Consider the following 15,934-nt stretch of genomic DNA (forward strand, 5'->3'; position numbering starts at 1 on the left):
TGACTGAAAGGTGACAAGCCAAGGACTTAAGTTTCTGTCTATCACAGAACCATTTTGTGACATGGCAAGGCATTTAAATTGTGTTTTATGGAAATGTTTTATGGGAAATTGTAGCTTTTAAAAGGGTTGCACACTTTTGTCCGGGGTCTCTTCTTTTCGCTTGCTGGGGGGGGGGGGGTTGCAACAATAAAGATGGAGCTTAATAGCTTCATATACCTGGCTGCGGTCTCTTGGATGGTTCTGACTGGCAAAAGGACCTCCCAAGATCACCAGATCGCAGAGTGGAATGTGCTGTACTCAGTGATCCTCTTTTTTTGTGATAGCCTTTTTAAATTTTTCATAAATAACCAAAAATAAAAATAACAGCAACAACACAACAGAAGATAAAGGGGGTGGGGGATCACACATTTATATACACACATTTATATATCACACATTTATATACAATTCAGAATGGTTATTACAACCTTTGAAGGAAGTCTGTAACGAAATAATGGGTGGGAAAAGGGCGCCAGAGTCGTGGAAAGAAGCGTATATTACAATCGTAACGAAAACAGAGACTGAAAGGACGCAGCTTAAGAACTATAGCCCCATATCATTGCTCAATGTGGATTACAAAATCTTTGCAGCCATTTTGGCTAAAAGTCTAAAAAAAGTGTTAATGGAAGAGATCCATAAAGACCAAGCAGGCTTTCTCCCGGGTAGACATTTGTCTGTTAATGTGAGAAACATAATCACAACAGAAGATAAAGGGGGTGGGGCTCTCTGTTCTACTATCCTCAATGCCTGCCTTGTCTTGTGAGAAGGGTGTGTGTGTCAGGAATGCTTTCCAAAGACACTGAGTCTGTCAGCTGTCTCTCGCTGGTGCTTCTTCTTCTTCCTCTTCCAATCTTCCCCAGCCTCTACCCTCTGCAGCCTCTGTTGATCAGAACAAAGAAAGACATGATTGCCTGTGTCAGTGTCTCCGACAGAGAGAGAAACGAAAGCAATAGGAAACATAAGCATCCTGTGAACAGGACATGCGCAGACTCTCTGACTCACAAAGCCTGCTCCCTCTTAAGGTGGAACGGAAATATCCTAACACTATGCCCTTCTGCATACAACTGATCCAAATCCATACTGTCCTCCAGAACCAGCCAGGATGACCCAGATGAGGATCAGGAGCATAAAAAACAACAACAGGACGTTTAAGGTATCTTGTTGGAATCAGCCTGTGAAAAAGATTTTCAGTCCAAGAGCTTGTAGTCGTGGCAGTTATAGGTTCATTTTCATCATTCATGACTTATGCAAAATAAAGAGAGATTTATATTGATGGAGCGTTAATCTAAAAACAACTATGTGTGTTTCCTTTCTGCAGTGCTGGGTAGAATCAACATGGAATACTGTAAGAATCCGATGCCATCTTAAGTCCTTGTGGTCAGGTGCTCCTTTGTGTTCAGATCAGGCCTCAGCAGAATAACGTAGCACTTGGGGAGGAAGATGCAGCCCAGGAGCCCAGCACTGGAGGCCAACATAGAGAAGATCTGCACGGCCACCATGTACTTCCCCTTGGTGCTCAGGTAGGTGGGCACAAAAGACACCCAAACACTGCAGAAGACCAGCATGCTGAAGGTGATCAGCTTGGCTTCGTTGAAGGAGCCAGGCAGCTTCCTGGCTAGGAAAGCCACCGTGAAGCAGATGGCAGCCAGGAAGCCCAGGTAGCCGAGGGCAACATAAAACATGGCCACAGAGCCTTCGTTGCATTGCAGGATGATCTCTTCCGCCTGGGAGTGCATGTCGGGCTCTGGGAATGGGGGAGAAGAGCCCAGCCAGATGGTGCAGATGAGAACTTGCACACCAGAACAGGAGATGACAATGGAGGTGGCCAGACTCTTCCCTAGCCATCTCCTCACCCTGTTCCCTGGCCTTGTGGCCAGGAAGGCCAGCACCACCGTGATGGTCTTGGCCAAGACAGAAGAAACAGCAACGGAGAAGATGATGCTGAAGGCCGTTTGTCGGAGGAGGCAGGTCGCTATTCTTGGTTGCCCAATGAAGAGGAAGGAGGACAAACAGGAAAGCAGAAGGGAGGCGAGCAGGATGTAGGAGAGGTCCCGGTTGTTGGCTTTGACTATTGGGGTTTCTTTGTATTTAATGAAGATTCCTAACACAATTCCTGCTGTAGAAGATAAGAAGAGGACAATGGAAGCTAAGGTGATCCCCAGATGGTCTTCATAAGCCAGGAAGGTCACAATCTTGGGGACACATTGATCTCTGTCGTTGTTTGGATGCTGATCTTCTGGGCATTTGGTGCAACGTTCTGCATCTGAGGAAGAGGAAAAGAGTGGCTTCAGCATCCCTTACATCCATGACCACCTGCCCTCCAGAAAAAAGAATGTGTAAAGAGGTAAAGAGTGACAAGAAATTCTTTGTTCCTTTTTTGCAAAGGGCAAAAATGCTTCCTCTCTTGTAATCCTTCTCACCCACCTTCTTGGTTGGACATGGTTCCTTCCGCACAAGGATCACAAGCATAGCAGCAAACAGGCTTTCCTTCTGGAACCACCTTTGCAAATCCAGGTTGACATATTTTGCTGCACCTGGAACCAGGCACGGCCTAACCATGAAGATAAGAAGGTACAGATTAGAAGGGACCAGCTGGTTAAGGGGGTACAGGTCGGAGCTAAACAGTACAAATTGAGGGCTTTTGCAGATGACTTGGTACTTACTTTACAAGAGCCAGACACTAGTACGAAAAGGGTTTTAGAATTAATTCAAGAATTTGGTCAAGTTGCAGGATTTAAGCTGAACAAACAAAAAACTAAGGTATTGGAGAAAAATCTAACAGTTATTGAAAGGGAGAGGTTCCAGAATGAAACAGGATTAAATGTGGTTAAGAAGGTGAAATACTTGGGGATTAATATGACATCTAAGAATGTGAATCTATTTAAAGATAACTATGAGAAATGCTGGACAGAAGTAAAAAAAGATCTAGAAATATGGTCAAATTTGAAGCTTTCCTTGTTAGGCCGAATTGCTGTTATTAAGATGAATGTATTGCCTAGAATGTTATTTTTATTTCAAACATTGCAAATTGTGGATAAGATGGATTGCTTCAAGAGGTGGCAGAAAGATATATCGAAGTTTGTCTGGCAGGGCAAAAAAACCCAGAATAAAATTCCTGATGCAAAGGAAAGAGGGGGGTTTGCCCTGCCGGACTTAAAACTGTACTATGAATCAGCAGCCTTCTGCTGGATGAAAGACTGGCTACTTCTAGAGAATACTGATATCTTGGATTTGGAAGGTTTTAATAATGTATTCGGATGACATGCATATATATGGTATGACAAAGTTAAAGCTCATAAAGCTTTTAAAAATCATATTGTTAGGAAAGCACTATATAATGCACTGTCAATGAATTTTGACAGTTTGGAAATGACCGAATAGGATCTCTTTTCCCCCTGACCCTGTCCACTTTTTGCACAGAAGCATCTCTTTGTTCGTTTGTTCATGCAAGTTTTATATCACACATTTATATACAATTCAGAATGGTTAGTACAACCTTTGAAGGAAGTCTGTAACGAAATAATGGGTGGGAAAAGGGCACCAGAGTCGTGGAAAGAAGCGTATATTACACTTGTACCGAAAACAGAGACTGAAAGGACGCAGCTTAAGAACTACCGCCCCATATCATTGCTCAATGTGGATTACAAAATCTTTGCAGACATTTTGGCTAAAAGACTAAAAAAAGTGTTAATGGAAGAGATCCATAAAGACCAAGCAGGCTTTCTCCCGGGTAGACATTTGTCTGATAATGTGAGAAATATAATCAACATTTTAGAAAAATTACAAGTGAACATAAATACTAAGGGAGTTTTGATATTTGTGGACGCGGAGAAAGCCTTTGACAATATTTCTTGGAGTTTTATGAAGAAGAACCTACAGGGGATGGGGGTAGGCCAAGGCTTTGAAAATGGTATAAGTGCAATTTATTCAGAACAAAAGGCTAAATTAATTGTAAATAACGTGGTGACGGAAGAATTCAAGATAGAAAAAGGGACACAACAAGGCTGCCTAATCTCCCCATTGCTTTTTATATCGGTTCTGGAGGTCCTGTTAAATATGATTAGAAGGGACCAGTTGGTTAAAGGTATACTAGTCGGAGTTAAACAGTACAAGTTGAGAGCATTAGCAGATGACTTAGTATTGACGTTACAGGAGCCAGAATCTAGTACTAAAAGGGTTTTGGAACTGATTCAAGAATTTGGTCAGGTTGCAGGATTCAAACTGAATAAGTTAAAAACTAAGGTCTTAGAGAAAAATTTAACAGAGATTGAGAGAGAGAGGTTTCAGAATGAGACAGGTTTAACAGTGGTTAAGAAAGTGAAATACCTGAGGATTAACATGACAGCAAAAAATGGGAACCTATTCAAAGACAACTATGAAAAATGTTGGGCTGAAGTGAAAAAAGATTTAGAAATTTGGTCAAATTTGAAGCTTTCACTGCTAGGCCGTATTGCTGCGATAAAAATGAATGTATTGCCTAGAATGTTGTTTTTGTTTCAAACTTTGCAAATTTTGGACAAAATGGACTGTTTCAAGAAGTGGCAGAGAGATATCTCTTGATTTGTCTGGCAGGGCAAGAAGCCTAGAATAAAATTTAAAATACTAACGGATGCAAAGGAAAGAGGTGGATTTGCCCTGCCAGACCTTAAACTTTATTATGAATCAGCAGCCTTTTGCTGGTTGAAAGAATGGCTGCTTCTTGAAAACTCAGACATTTTGGATTTAGAAGGTTTTAATAATGTATTTGGATGGCATGCATATTTGTGGTATGACAAGGTCAAAGCACATAAAGCATTTAAAAACCACATTGTCAGGAAAGCATTGTTTAATGTTTGGATAAGATATAAGGACTTACTGGAAAACAAAACCCCAAGGTGGCTGTCACCGATGGAAGCGGAAGCTCGAAAAAGCTCAATATGGAGGTCAAATGGCCGAAATATTGGGAAATTTTGGAACAAGAGGGAGATAGACTGAAATTGCAGAGTTTTGAGAAATTAAAAAACAAAGTGCGAGACTGGCTTCATTATTATCAGATAATGGAGGCATATAATTTGGACAAGAAAATTGGCTTCCAGGTGGAAAAATCAAAATTAGAAACAGAACTGTTAGAACCCAAAACTAAGATTTTGTCAAAGATGTATAACTTGCTTTTGAAATGGAATACACAGGATGAAATGGTGAAATCTGCTATGATTAAATGGGCACAAGATGTTGGACATAACATAATGATGGCTGACTGGGAACAGTTATGGACCACAGGTATGAAGTTTACGGCATGTAATGAAATGGAATACACAGGATGAAACAGTGAAATCTGCTATGATTAAATGGGCACAAGATGTTGGACATAACATAATGATGGCTGACTGGGAACAGTTATGGACCACAGGTATGAAGTTTACGGCATGTAATGCCCTAAGAGAGAATATTATGAAAATGATATACAGGTGGTACATGACACCAGTCAAGCTTGCAAAAATCTATCACTTGCCCAATAATAAATGTTGGAAATGTAAGGAAACTGAAGGTACATTCTTTCACCTTTGGTGGACGTGCCCAAGGATTAAGGCTTTCTGGGAGATGATTTATAATGAAATGAAAAGGGTATTTAAATATACCTTTCTGAAGAAACCAGAGGTCTTTCTCCTGGGCATGGTCAGCCAATTGGTGCCAAAGAAGGATATAACTTTCTTTATGTATGCCACAACAGCAGCAAGAATACTTATTGCAAAGTATTGGAAGACGCAATATCTACCCACTCTGGAAGAATGGCAGATGAAGGTGATGGACTACATGGAATTGGCGGAAATGACTGGCAGAATCCGAGACCAGGGAGAAGAGTCGGTGGAAGAAGATTGGAAGAAATTTAAAGACTATTTACAGAAATATTGCAAAATTAATGAATGTTAGAATGATGTCAGAGTGAAGTTAAGTGGTTTAAGCAGCAATGTTATAAAGGTGTATGTAAAAATGGATTATTAACAGGTAGAACTCAAAGTTATATTATATTAAGTTAAAGGATTAAGATAAAATAAAGAGGGAAAGAAATTGCTGAATTAACTAATTGAATTGGAATACAAAAAAGGGAGGTGTGAGGAGGTCAGGGAATTAAGGATATGAATATATGATATGGAAAGATTGATGTGTTTTCTTTTTAAATGTTTCTTTATCTTTTTTCTGTATTATGTATTTTTCTTTTTTGGTATTTTTCTTTTTGTTTTCTCTCTATTCTTTTTATCTATGTAATTTTTTTTCTTTGAAAACTTAATAAATATCATTTAAAAAAAAACAAAATGTTGGTGCTGATCTTTAAAGCCCTAAACGAACTTGGCCCTGTACGCTTGAAGGTGCGTCTCCTTCCCCTTTATCCAGCCCCGACCCTGAGGTCCAGCTCTGAGGGCCTTCTGGCAGTTCCCTCCCTGGGAGAAGTGAGGTTACAGGGAACCACACACAGGGCCTTCTCATTGGTGGCGACTTCCATGTGGAACAACCTCCCATGGGATGTCAAGGAAATAAGTAACTAGCTGACTTTTAGAAGGCAGTCCTAGACAGAGAAGTTTTAAATATTTGAGGTTTTATTGTACCAATTGGCTGTTCAGGGCTTTAATGTGGTTTTGCCAAACCTTATGATTTCGATAATGTCCCACATGCCAAACCACAAGGTACACATGCCGGGGTGTAAGACTTAGAGAAAGAGTTAGAGAAAGCCAGCCTCCTTTGATGCTGGGGTGCGTGGAAGGTGTGGGAAGGAGAGAAAGAGAGGAAGGGAGAAGTGGAGAAGAGGAGAGGAGAGGAGAGGAGAGGAGAGGAGAGGAGAGAAGAGAAGAGAAGAGAAGAGAAGAGAAGAGAAGAGAAGAGAAGAGAAGAGAAGAGAAGGAAAGAGGGCTGGTTGCTGCTTTCTTTCCTCCCCAGGTGGACTGAGAGGGACCTGGCTGGGAACATAGTCTGCCTTTTCTCAGGATGCCTGGGCGCTAGCGCATTCTTGAGCCTCCAGATTCCTCTCCCCTCTCAGCTGAAACTGGGTGGAAAGGACACCATTGGTCCCCCTTTTGCAGGAGTGGCTCCAGGAAGAGCATGAGCAGGATCTCCTAGCCTTCTTCCTGGGTAACATCCCCTACCTTGTGAAACTTCTCAGGCCACTCAATGGCTTCTGGGTTGATGGTGAACTTGATGCCAGTAGATGCCTCTCTCCTTGCACTGCCAATCTTCACTAGAGCACGAGACTCATTGGGAAACATCACCCAATTCAGAATATCAAAGTCAGGAGGCAGCTCCCAATTCTCATCCAAACATATTGTGCCCCTGGAAGTATTCAAACACTGGATTTCTTTTAAGAAAAGGTGTAGCTGGAATGACAGGGAAAACACCAGCATTTCATTGTTTCTCACTTGGAGCAAGTGGCTCTCCAAAATAAGATTAATACAAATAATAAATAAGATTAATACAAAAGGCAATAAAATCACTTTCCTTTTAAAAAACAAATTGCCTAAGGAAATACCTGCCATGGCTGAAGCCTTCCCTGTTCCCATTGGGCTCCTTCTCCCACCATCAGCATCCGCCGTGGTCTAGATGAAAACGCAGCATTTAAGGCCTGGGCTGCAGCTTGAACATTGATGTAAGTGCCATAGCTGTCTGCAGACAGGACTCTCTCAATCTCCCCTTGGGGCAAAGACTCCCGTTCCTTCTTCTCTCTGCATCTTATCCGGCCTTTCGGGGATAAAACATGCTTGGAATATGAACAGTGAAATGCTACACTCCAAAAAAGGAAAAAATTACGGAACAGTGATTCATCATAACCCTGTTTGGTGCTACTTATCCTGGTCTTAACTGCGAAAGAGAGAGAACCTTGAATGTACTGGATGTACCTAGGAGGGAAAGTCAAGCTAACGTTGATGTCCTGGAAAGCAGCTGTGATCCAGACTGTTGCCGGTATTTCCTTCTTCCAATATTCCTCAATACTTATACATGTTTCCATTATTAAGAAAATTTCCTTTGTATCAGTTACATAGCAAACAAATACCCCGACTTGTCTCCTGTTGATAACAGCTTCACTTGGGTCCAATAGTTGATATAAATCATCTTCTGTATATATTTTTGAGAAGGCAATGCAGATCCCATTTCTGATCATCAGAGGTGTCATAGTCCTCACAAACATTTCTCCACTGTCATTGTCTGGAGCCAAGAGACCAATCCAGTTCCATCCGAAATGGAGGAGCAACTCCACGATCCCCTGGAACAGACTTTCCTCTTTGGGGAGCATCTGGTAGAGGAAAGGGAACTGTGTTTTATCTTCAAGAACCTGGGCTGTGAAGCCATAACTGAGCTGGTGAAGAAAGGAAAGAGTAATTGTTTTGCTTTCAGGAAGGGAGTAGATATTTAGTAATCTGAAATGATTAATATCTAACCACAGTTGTGCTGCTGGGATCAATGGGAGTTTTATTCCGAAACATCTGGTGGTGTCAGGAACTGTTCAGATGAGAAGAAGAGGTGGAGACCCTCAAGGGAGGGGGCAGAGGAAGACAGCATGGAGCCAGGTTTGTGGTGGTGTGAAAAGGACATATCAGGGGATGATTAGCTGCTTGTGCTTAAAATAGTGCCCCTTCAGAGTTTGTGCGACCCCACAAACCTCTGTGTGTGACAGAGCTCCTCAGACATGTCTGCTCTAGTCACTTGTAGAGTCCGACAGTGGCTGTCTGCGGAAGCGCTTCCAGCAAAGAAGTTCCTTAACGGAAACGCGTCTCCTGGACTCACGACGTGACAGCTTCCGGCGAAGCATAGGTCTCCCTGCAGTTGCTTCTGACACCTCCCCGCTATTTTCGCTCGAAGTGTCTCTCACCCCTTTCTCTCCCCTGCTGCTTCCTGCCTGGGCTGCTGCGTCTCTCTCAGCATTACTGAGATCCTCCTCCAGAGACCCCGCGCTCCCCCTGCTGGTCCCTGCTTTGGCTGTTGACTCTCTCCCAGTCTCTGGGAGCCCTACCACTTCCCTTTCCTCCGATGTCAGTTCCCTGACATCCACCTCCCCTCCAGGGCCCCCCTCTCCCCCGCCCCTACTCTCTCCTCTGGGCGGTGAGGAGCTGAAACCCCTAAAAGAATCCTCTTCATCTTCCGACGTCTCGAACATTTCCCTCCATCGGTCTTCGTTCCGACTCGCTGAATCCTCCTCCACCTCGGAATCAGCGAACCCCTCCAACTCTTCTTCTTCGTCGGTGGTGGCGAAGTATTCCCTCCGGAACCTCGCCACTGGCTGGGGTTTCCGAGGGAATCTCTGATGAAAAGTTTCAATCAAAACCTCGTCATCTACATCCTCTGCCCTGACCCAGGTGTTTTCCGACTCCGGCTCCCCTTCCCACATTACCAAATACTCTACTTGCTCTCCCCTCCACCTGGAATCGAGAATCTCCGCTACATGGTAGCTGTGTTCTTTTTCCTCCATAGCTGGTCCCCTATTGACCCTCCCCTCTCTGTCCCCTATATACGGTGACAGCAATGATCTGTGGAACACTGGGTGCAACTTCATGTGGTTCGGTAACCGGAGTCTGAAAGCCACTGGGTTGACCTGTTGCGTGACTTCAAATGGGCCCAGCCTTTTGGGTCTTAACTTCTTACAACCTCCTTTAAATGGTAACCCTTGGGTGGACAACCACACCTGGTCCCCCACCCTAATGCTTTCTCCTTCCCTTCTGGTTTTGTCTGCCTGCCTCTTATATTCCTCCTTCGCCCTGTTTAAATTAAGTTGGAGCTGGCGATGGATCGCTTCCATTTCTTCAACGAACTGTTCTGCGGCTGGAACGCTCCAGTTCTCCCCCTCCCCCCCTGGGAAGGCTCGGGGATGACACCCGTGATTGGCCAAAAAAGGGCTCATTCCCGTGGACACGTTCTCCGCATTGTTATAGGCAAATTCTGCCAACGCCAGCTTCTCCACCCAATCATTCTCTCTGTCATTCACATAACACCTCAAATATTGCTGGAGGACACCATTAGCTCTTTCCGCCTGCCCGTTGGTTTCTGGATGGCGGGCAGTGGAAAAATTCACCTCTACATGCAATAAGCTCATGAGCTTCCTCCAGAACCTGGAAGTAAATTGTTTCCCTCGGTCCGAAACCACCCTCAAGGGGGCACCATGCAATCTAAACACATTTTCCACAAACAATTTAGCGGTTTCTTCTGCTGTGACCGCATGTGAGCAGGCTATAAAGTGGGCCATCTTGGTTAACAGGTCTACCACAACCATAATGGCTGTCTTCCCTTTGGACCTGGGCAGATCAGTCATAAAATCTATTGCCACTGCCTCCCATGGTCTTTCCGGCGTGGGTAGTGGTTCTAATAAACCTGCCGGTGCCCGCCTCTCCCCCTTGGCTCGTTGACATCGGTCACACCCTCTCACATACTCCCTCACATCTTCCCTGACCTTGGGCCACCAGAATTCCCTGGTAACCAGCCACATGGTTTTGTGTTGCCCAAAATGCCCTGCTGTGGGGCTATCGTGCAGTTGCTTGAGTACCTTTTCCTTCAATTCTCCTTCAGGTACGTATAACGCTCCCTTGTAGTACAACGCCCCGTTTCTCTCCTCAAAACCCCCGGGTTTGTCTCCCTCCCTCCTGAGACCCCTGAGTTTGTCCTGGGCATATTCATCCTGCACCGTTCCCTCTATCAGTTCCCTTAGCCCCACCAATGCCGCCCCACACACCCAGCGGTCCTCGGGAATGACATGGGTCTCTTCGGGTGCACCCTCTCCCTCCAAATATTCAGGTTTGCGTGAGAGAGCGTCCGCCCTAACGTTCTCCGGGCCTGGTACGTAACAAATCTCAAAGTTAAATTTGGAGAACTCCTGGGCCCATCTCAACTGCCGTTGGTTGAGCACTCGCGCAGTTCTCCAATACTCTAGATTCTTATGGTCCGTGCGCACTTGCACCTTCTGTTGTGCACCAATTAGTAGGTGCCTCCATCTCCGGAAGGCCTCATAAATCGCAAGAAGTTCCCGGTCGTACACCGTGTAGTTTCTCTCAGATTTGTTCAGCTTTCGCGAAAAGAAGGCACACGGTCGCCACTCGGACCCCTCCTTCCCCGGCTGCAGAAGAAGCACCGCCCCTATGGCTCTGTCAGAAGCGTCTGTTTCGACCCTCAGCTTTTTTTGTAAATCCACATGTAGAAGTTGTTCGTCAGAGGCGAAGGCCTTTTTCAGTTCCTCAAACGCTCGCTCCGCCTCCCCCGTCCAAACAAACTTCTTTTTGCTGCTGAGACAGTCCGTGATGGGCGCCGTCAGGTGAGCGAAGTTTCGGATGAACTTACGATAAAAGTTTCCAAACCCTAGGAACCTCTGCACATCCTTCTTAGTCTTGGGTATTTTCCATTCCAGCACCGCTTGAACCTTGCCGGGGTCCATGGCCAACCCCTTGTCTGACAAGCGGTACCCCAGGAATTCCACCTCCTTGGTATGAAACTGACACTTCTCCAGTTTCACCCACAGTCTGTTGGCTTGCAGCCTGCTCAACACTTCTCTGACGTCTCTCACATGTTGCTCCTCATTCTCCGAATACACCAACACGTCATCTAAGAAGGCCACGCAATTCTTGTAGAGCAAAGGCCCCAGTACATGGTTCATAAAGGCTTGAAAACACGCGGAGCCTGCTTGTAATCCAAAAGGCATAACGAGATATTCAAATGCCCCCAAAGGGGTGAACATGGTGGTCTTCCATTCATCCCCTTTCCTTATACGTATCAGGTTGTACGCCCCCCTTAGGTCCAGCTTTGTAAAAATCTTTCCTTTTCGCACCCTGGTCAAAATATCATCAATCCTGGGCATAGGAAAAGCCACCGGCTCTGTCACTGCATTTAGGGCCCGAAAGTCACATACCAGCCTCGGCTTGTCCGTGTTTTTTTTATCCACAAAAAACACTGGGCTACCCCCCGCTGCCTTGGACTCTCTGATGAAGCCTCTCTTCAGGTTCTTGTCAATGAACGCTCGCAACTCCTGCATCTCCCTGTCTGACATGGCATACAACCTGCCTACAGGAAGCTGTGCTCCAGGGAGTAAATTGATCTGGCAATCAAAGGGCCTATGCGGGGGTAGTTGGTCAGCTTCCTTCTCGCTGAACACGTCGCTGAGATCAGCATACTGTGATGGCACCTTCCCCTTCTCCATCACTTCCGTCCCTGCTAGGGTGGCTTGGGCCCCTGCTGACCCCTTTTCCCCCCTGCAGTGTTCTAAGCAATGTGCGGAACCGAAGGAAACCACTCTTTGATGCCAGCCCACCAGCGGATCATGTAGGGCTAGCCAGCTCATTCCCAAAATAATGGGAGCGCCTCCCAAGGTGGCCACATTAAACGCTATCAGTTCTGTGTGCCTTGCCACCCTCATTATCATTGGGATGGTCTGCAAGCTGACGCCTCCTCCCAACAGTTCTCTGCCATCGATCGTGGTCACCTGCAGGGGGTTGCTTAAGGGGATAGTCTGTATCTGGTGTTCAGCCGCAAACTCCTTGCTCATAAAATTGCAGGAGCTGCCTGAGTCCAACAGCGCCTTTATTTTTAGGGGGTGTCCATTTTGCAACTCTAGCGACACTTCAATCACTAGAGCAGGTCGAGGAGCTTCTGGCACTGGCACTTGGGGAAGGGGCACTTTCACTGCTCTTTGGCCTGGCTGCAGTGCCCTGCTGGCAACCAGGCGTTGGCTTTTACCTGCTCCGTTTCTCCCTGCTCTTCCCCCTCAACAGTTCCCACCATCCCTTGCCATTCCTTCCTCTGGGGGCAGACTCTGGCAAAGTGGCCTGGCTGTTGGCAGAGATAGCATTTCCGGGGTCCCTTTCCCTCCTTCTTCGCCCCCTCACTGGGCTTTGAAACTGCGCGCGCGCGGGCTGTTCCGATTTCCATCGGCTCTGCCGGCGGGAAAGCTGGCTCAGGAATGTCTGGAATGCGTAACTCCTTCCAACGTTCCCCTCTCCCTTCCCGCCTCTCCAAGGCTCTTGCCTCCTGGCGCGCTCCAATGGTCAGCGCAGATTTGGTCAGCTGATCCATAGACACCGCCCTGGGGCTCCTGGCCAGCTCGTCTTTCACAGCTGAAGAAAGACCTTCTTCAAATAGCATCTGAATGGGTGCTGCCGATAATTCCCACCCCAATCTGTGAATCAGCATGGTAAATTCAGTCCAGTACTCACGGACAGATCTGCTTCCCTGCTTGCAAGCCATTAGCTGTCTGCGCACTACCCCCTCCTCAATATCGCTGGAGAACATGATATCCATTGCACGAAAGAATTTCATAGTGTCCTTCAGGATATCGTTGTGCGTTGCCATCAGGGGTCGAACCCAATCTCGCGCCCCCTTCTCAAGATGCCCAATTACGAAAGCAACTCGGGATTCCTCATCAGGGAACTCATCAAACTGCACATTCAGGGCATATTGCATTTCAGTCCTAAAGGCATGGTAATCCTTGGGGTCCCCCCCAAACTTCTGCACTAATCCTGGTACCTTTCTGGGGAACTGAGTGGTTCTCCCCTTCTTGTCTGCATCTTGAGCCCTCCTCTCCTCGAGCCTCGCCGTCTGCAGCGCAAGTTGGAACTCCAATGCTCGGCATCTGTCTTCCAAGCTTGGACCAGCTCCACCCCCTGCGGCTCCGGCTCCTGCTGGGTCGCTCATGATGCCTTCTCCTGCACAGGCAGCGTACAGAGACTGTCGGACTGCTATCAGGGGATGATTAGCTGCTTGTGCTTAAAATAGTGCCCCTTCAGAGTTTGTGCGACCCCACAAACCTCTGTGTGTGACAGAGCTCCTCAGACATGTCTGCTCTAGTCACTTGTAGAGTCCGACAGTGGCTGTCTGCGGAAGCGCTTCCAGCAAAGAAGTTCCTTAACGGAAACGCGTCTCCTGGACTCACGACGTGACAGCTTCCGGCGAAGCATAGGTCTCCCTGCAGTTGCTTCTGACACCTCCCCGCTATTTTCGCTCGAAGTGTCTCTCACCCCTTTCTCTCCCCTGCTGCTTCCTGCCTGGGCTGCTGCGTCTCTCTCAGCATTACTGAGATCCTCCTCCAGAGACCCCGCGCTCCCCCTGCTGGTCCCTGCTTTGGCTGTTGACTCTCTCCCAGTCTCTGGGAGCCCTACCACTTCCCTTTCCTCCGATGTCAGTTCCCTGACAGGACACAGCCCAGAAGAAGAAGAAAAGAGCTGGGGAATGTTGGCAGGTGAGGAAGAAGGGCAAGGTAGCAGATTCACCAGCCCTGAAGAGAGACAGGAGTCAGATGCAGTGGAGACAAGATCAGAGTCAGTTGAGACTAGGTCCCTTGGGAGCCTGCTAGATCTTCCTCCTTTCTCTAAAACCAGGCGTTTCACCCACATCACAGAGCAGAAAACGACCCAGAGGCAGAAGGGGTCCCTTGGCCGCCACCGTAGGTAGCAGGAGGGGTCTGATATGCAGACAGCAAGCTGGTGCAAGGGGGAGGGGGCACACTGGGCAACAGCTCCAGCCTGAAGGGAACATACTTTGTGGTTCTCTGTTTCGTTTGATACTAAGAAGTGAATGGAGAAAGATGCTCTCTGCCTGCCCGGTTCCCCTTGCCAGTACTTTGCCTGTCAGGTGGGGGCCAAGTAGGAAAAGGCTCGGTACATTCAAAAAAGAATATGGTTTTCACTCCATTTATTATATTTCTGTGTTGCTTTTCATTTACAAAATCGCAGAGCGGCTCATGGACAACAAAAACGTAATAGAACATCACAAATTCAACATAAATTGTATAGAATAATTTACAAACCATCAGTTAAGCATTTATGCTCTGTAAAAAAACTATTAACAAAACAACTCATAAGCTAAACAGCACAATTTCAACAAAAGTAACCTTATAAGATTAACAAAATACCACAGTATGTATAATCTATGGAACAATATTAATATCCTCAACAAAGCAGCAACCAGAAATGAACTGAGCACTCTTGAATTCATGCACCCAGTCTCCCCACCACATGACTCATGATCTTTCTCTTGATTCAGTTCACTAAAAGACACATGCAGATAATGTCCATGGCAGCAGCTCAGGGCTGGAAGGTGGGGCAAGGCAGGTGGGAGAAGCCTTGGCCGGATGGCCAGCACATAGCTCAGGGTTTCCCCCCTTAACTCCCCCAGGAGAAAGTAGAGTTTCATTCTGTGTCCCTCCATGCCCTCTGTCCCATTCATACCTGTGGGATTTTGTAGATGCCTGACATGGTGGAAATCTCCTTTGAGATGTCAGAATCACTCCTTCCAAGAACAGCCAGAAGGGGATTCTCTTCTCCGCAGCGATAATTGGGAATGTTTCTTCCGCTGCCTGCAAGCAGCTCTAGCATGGCATCTGAAGTCATCCTGGCATCAAAATAGTTCTCATAGAGGTTGTAGCCAAGGGTGATGTTGGGTAAGAGCCTGAGATCCCGGTTGATCTCCTGGATGGTGAACAGGAAGGAGAAGATGTGCCAGTAGAACTTAGATGCGTCGCTGCAATGAATGGACCAATTTAAAAGACTGAAACCCTCTTCACAGGTGAATGATAACAAAATATTATCCACAAAGATTAGTCTCTATTAAATTATCTTATTACATTTATATCCAACCTTTTCCTGCCAATTATACAATAAAGATTTGGAGATTTGTTCTCCAATCCAGGAGTGTAGAGGTGGTGTTTTGTGACCAGTGGGTTAGTTAGTCCAAGATCTCAAAACAACTTTACTTAGAAATGAGGATGAGAGAATGAGAGAATGAGAGGAGAAGAAGAAGAAGAAGAAGAAGAAGAAGAAGAAGAAGAAGAAGAAGAAGAAGAAGAAGAAGGAGAAGAAGAAGAAGAATTGTTCTTTTTTTTAGAGATCTGACTCCATAGCATGGGAGTCTTCTGACTTCTATTGTTTATTTCTTCATTTTGTAGAAAGCATATCTTTCC

At 46.0% G+C, this 15,934-nt stretch overlaps 1 protein-coding gene across 1 annotated transcript in view; it reads right to left on the bottom strand.

Annotated features, from left to right (window-relative positions):
• Positions 1–1,088: 1,088 nt before the first annotated feature.
• The window catches only part of LOC309514875 (vomeronasal type-2 receptor 26-like), a 33,778-nt gene continuing 18,932 nt past the window's right edge, over positions 1,089–15,934 (bottom strand). Inside the window, exons 4-7 of the mRNA XM_082192313.1 lie at positions 7,538–8,362; positions 7,158–7,385; positions 2,464–2,590; positions 1,089–2,302 (exon numbers count right to left, since the gene is read on the bottom strand). Of these exons, the coding sequence (XP_082048439.1) occupies positions 1,404–2,302; positions 2,464–2,590; positions 7,158–7,385; positions 7,538–8,362 (2,079 nt within the window). The 3' untranslated portion in view covers positions 1,089–1,403. The remainder of the gene's footprint in view (positions 2,303–2,463; positions 2,591–7,157; positions 7,386–7,537; positions 8,363–15,934) is intronic.

This window comes from Podarcis vaucheri, assembly GCF_965113315.1.
Source record: "Podarcis vaucheri genome assembly, chromosome: 12".
Taxonomy (NCBI): domain Eukaryota; kingdom Metazoa; phylum Chordata; class Lepidosauria; order Squamata; family Lacertidae; genus Podarcis; species Podarcis vaucheri.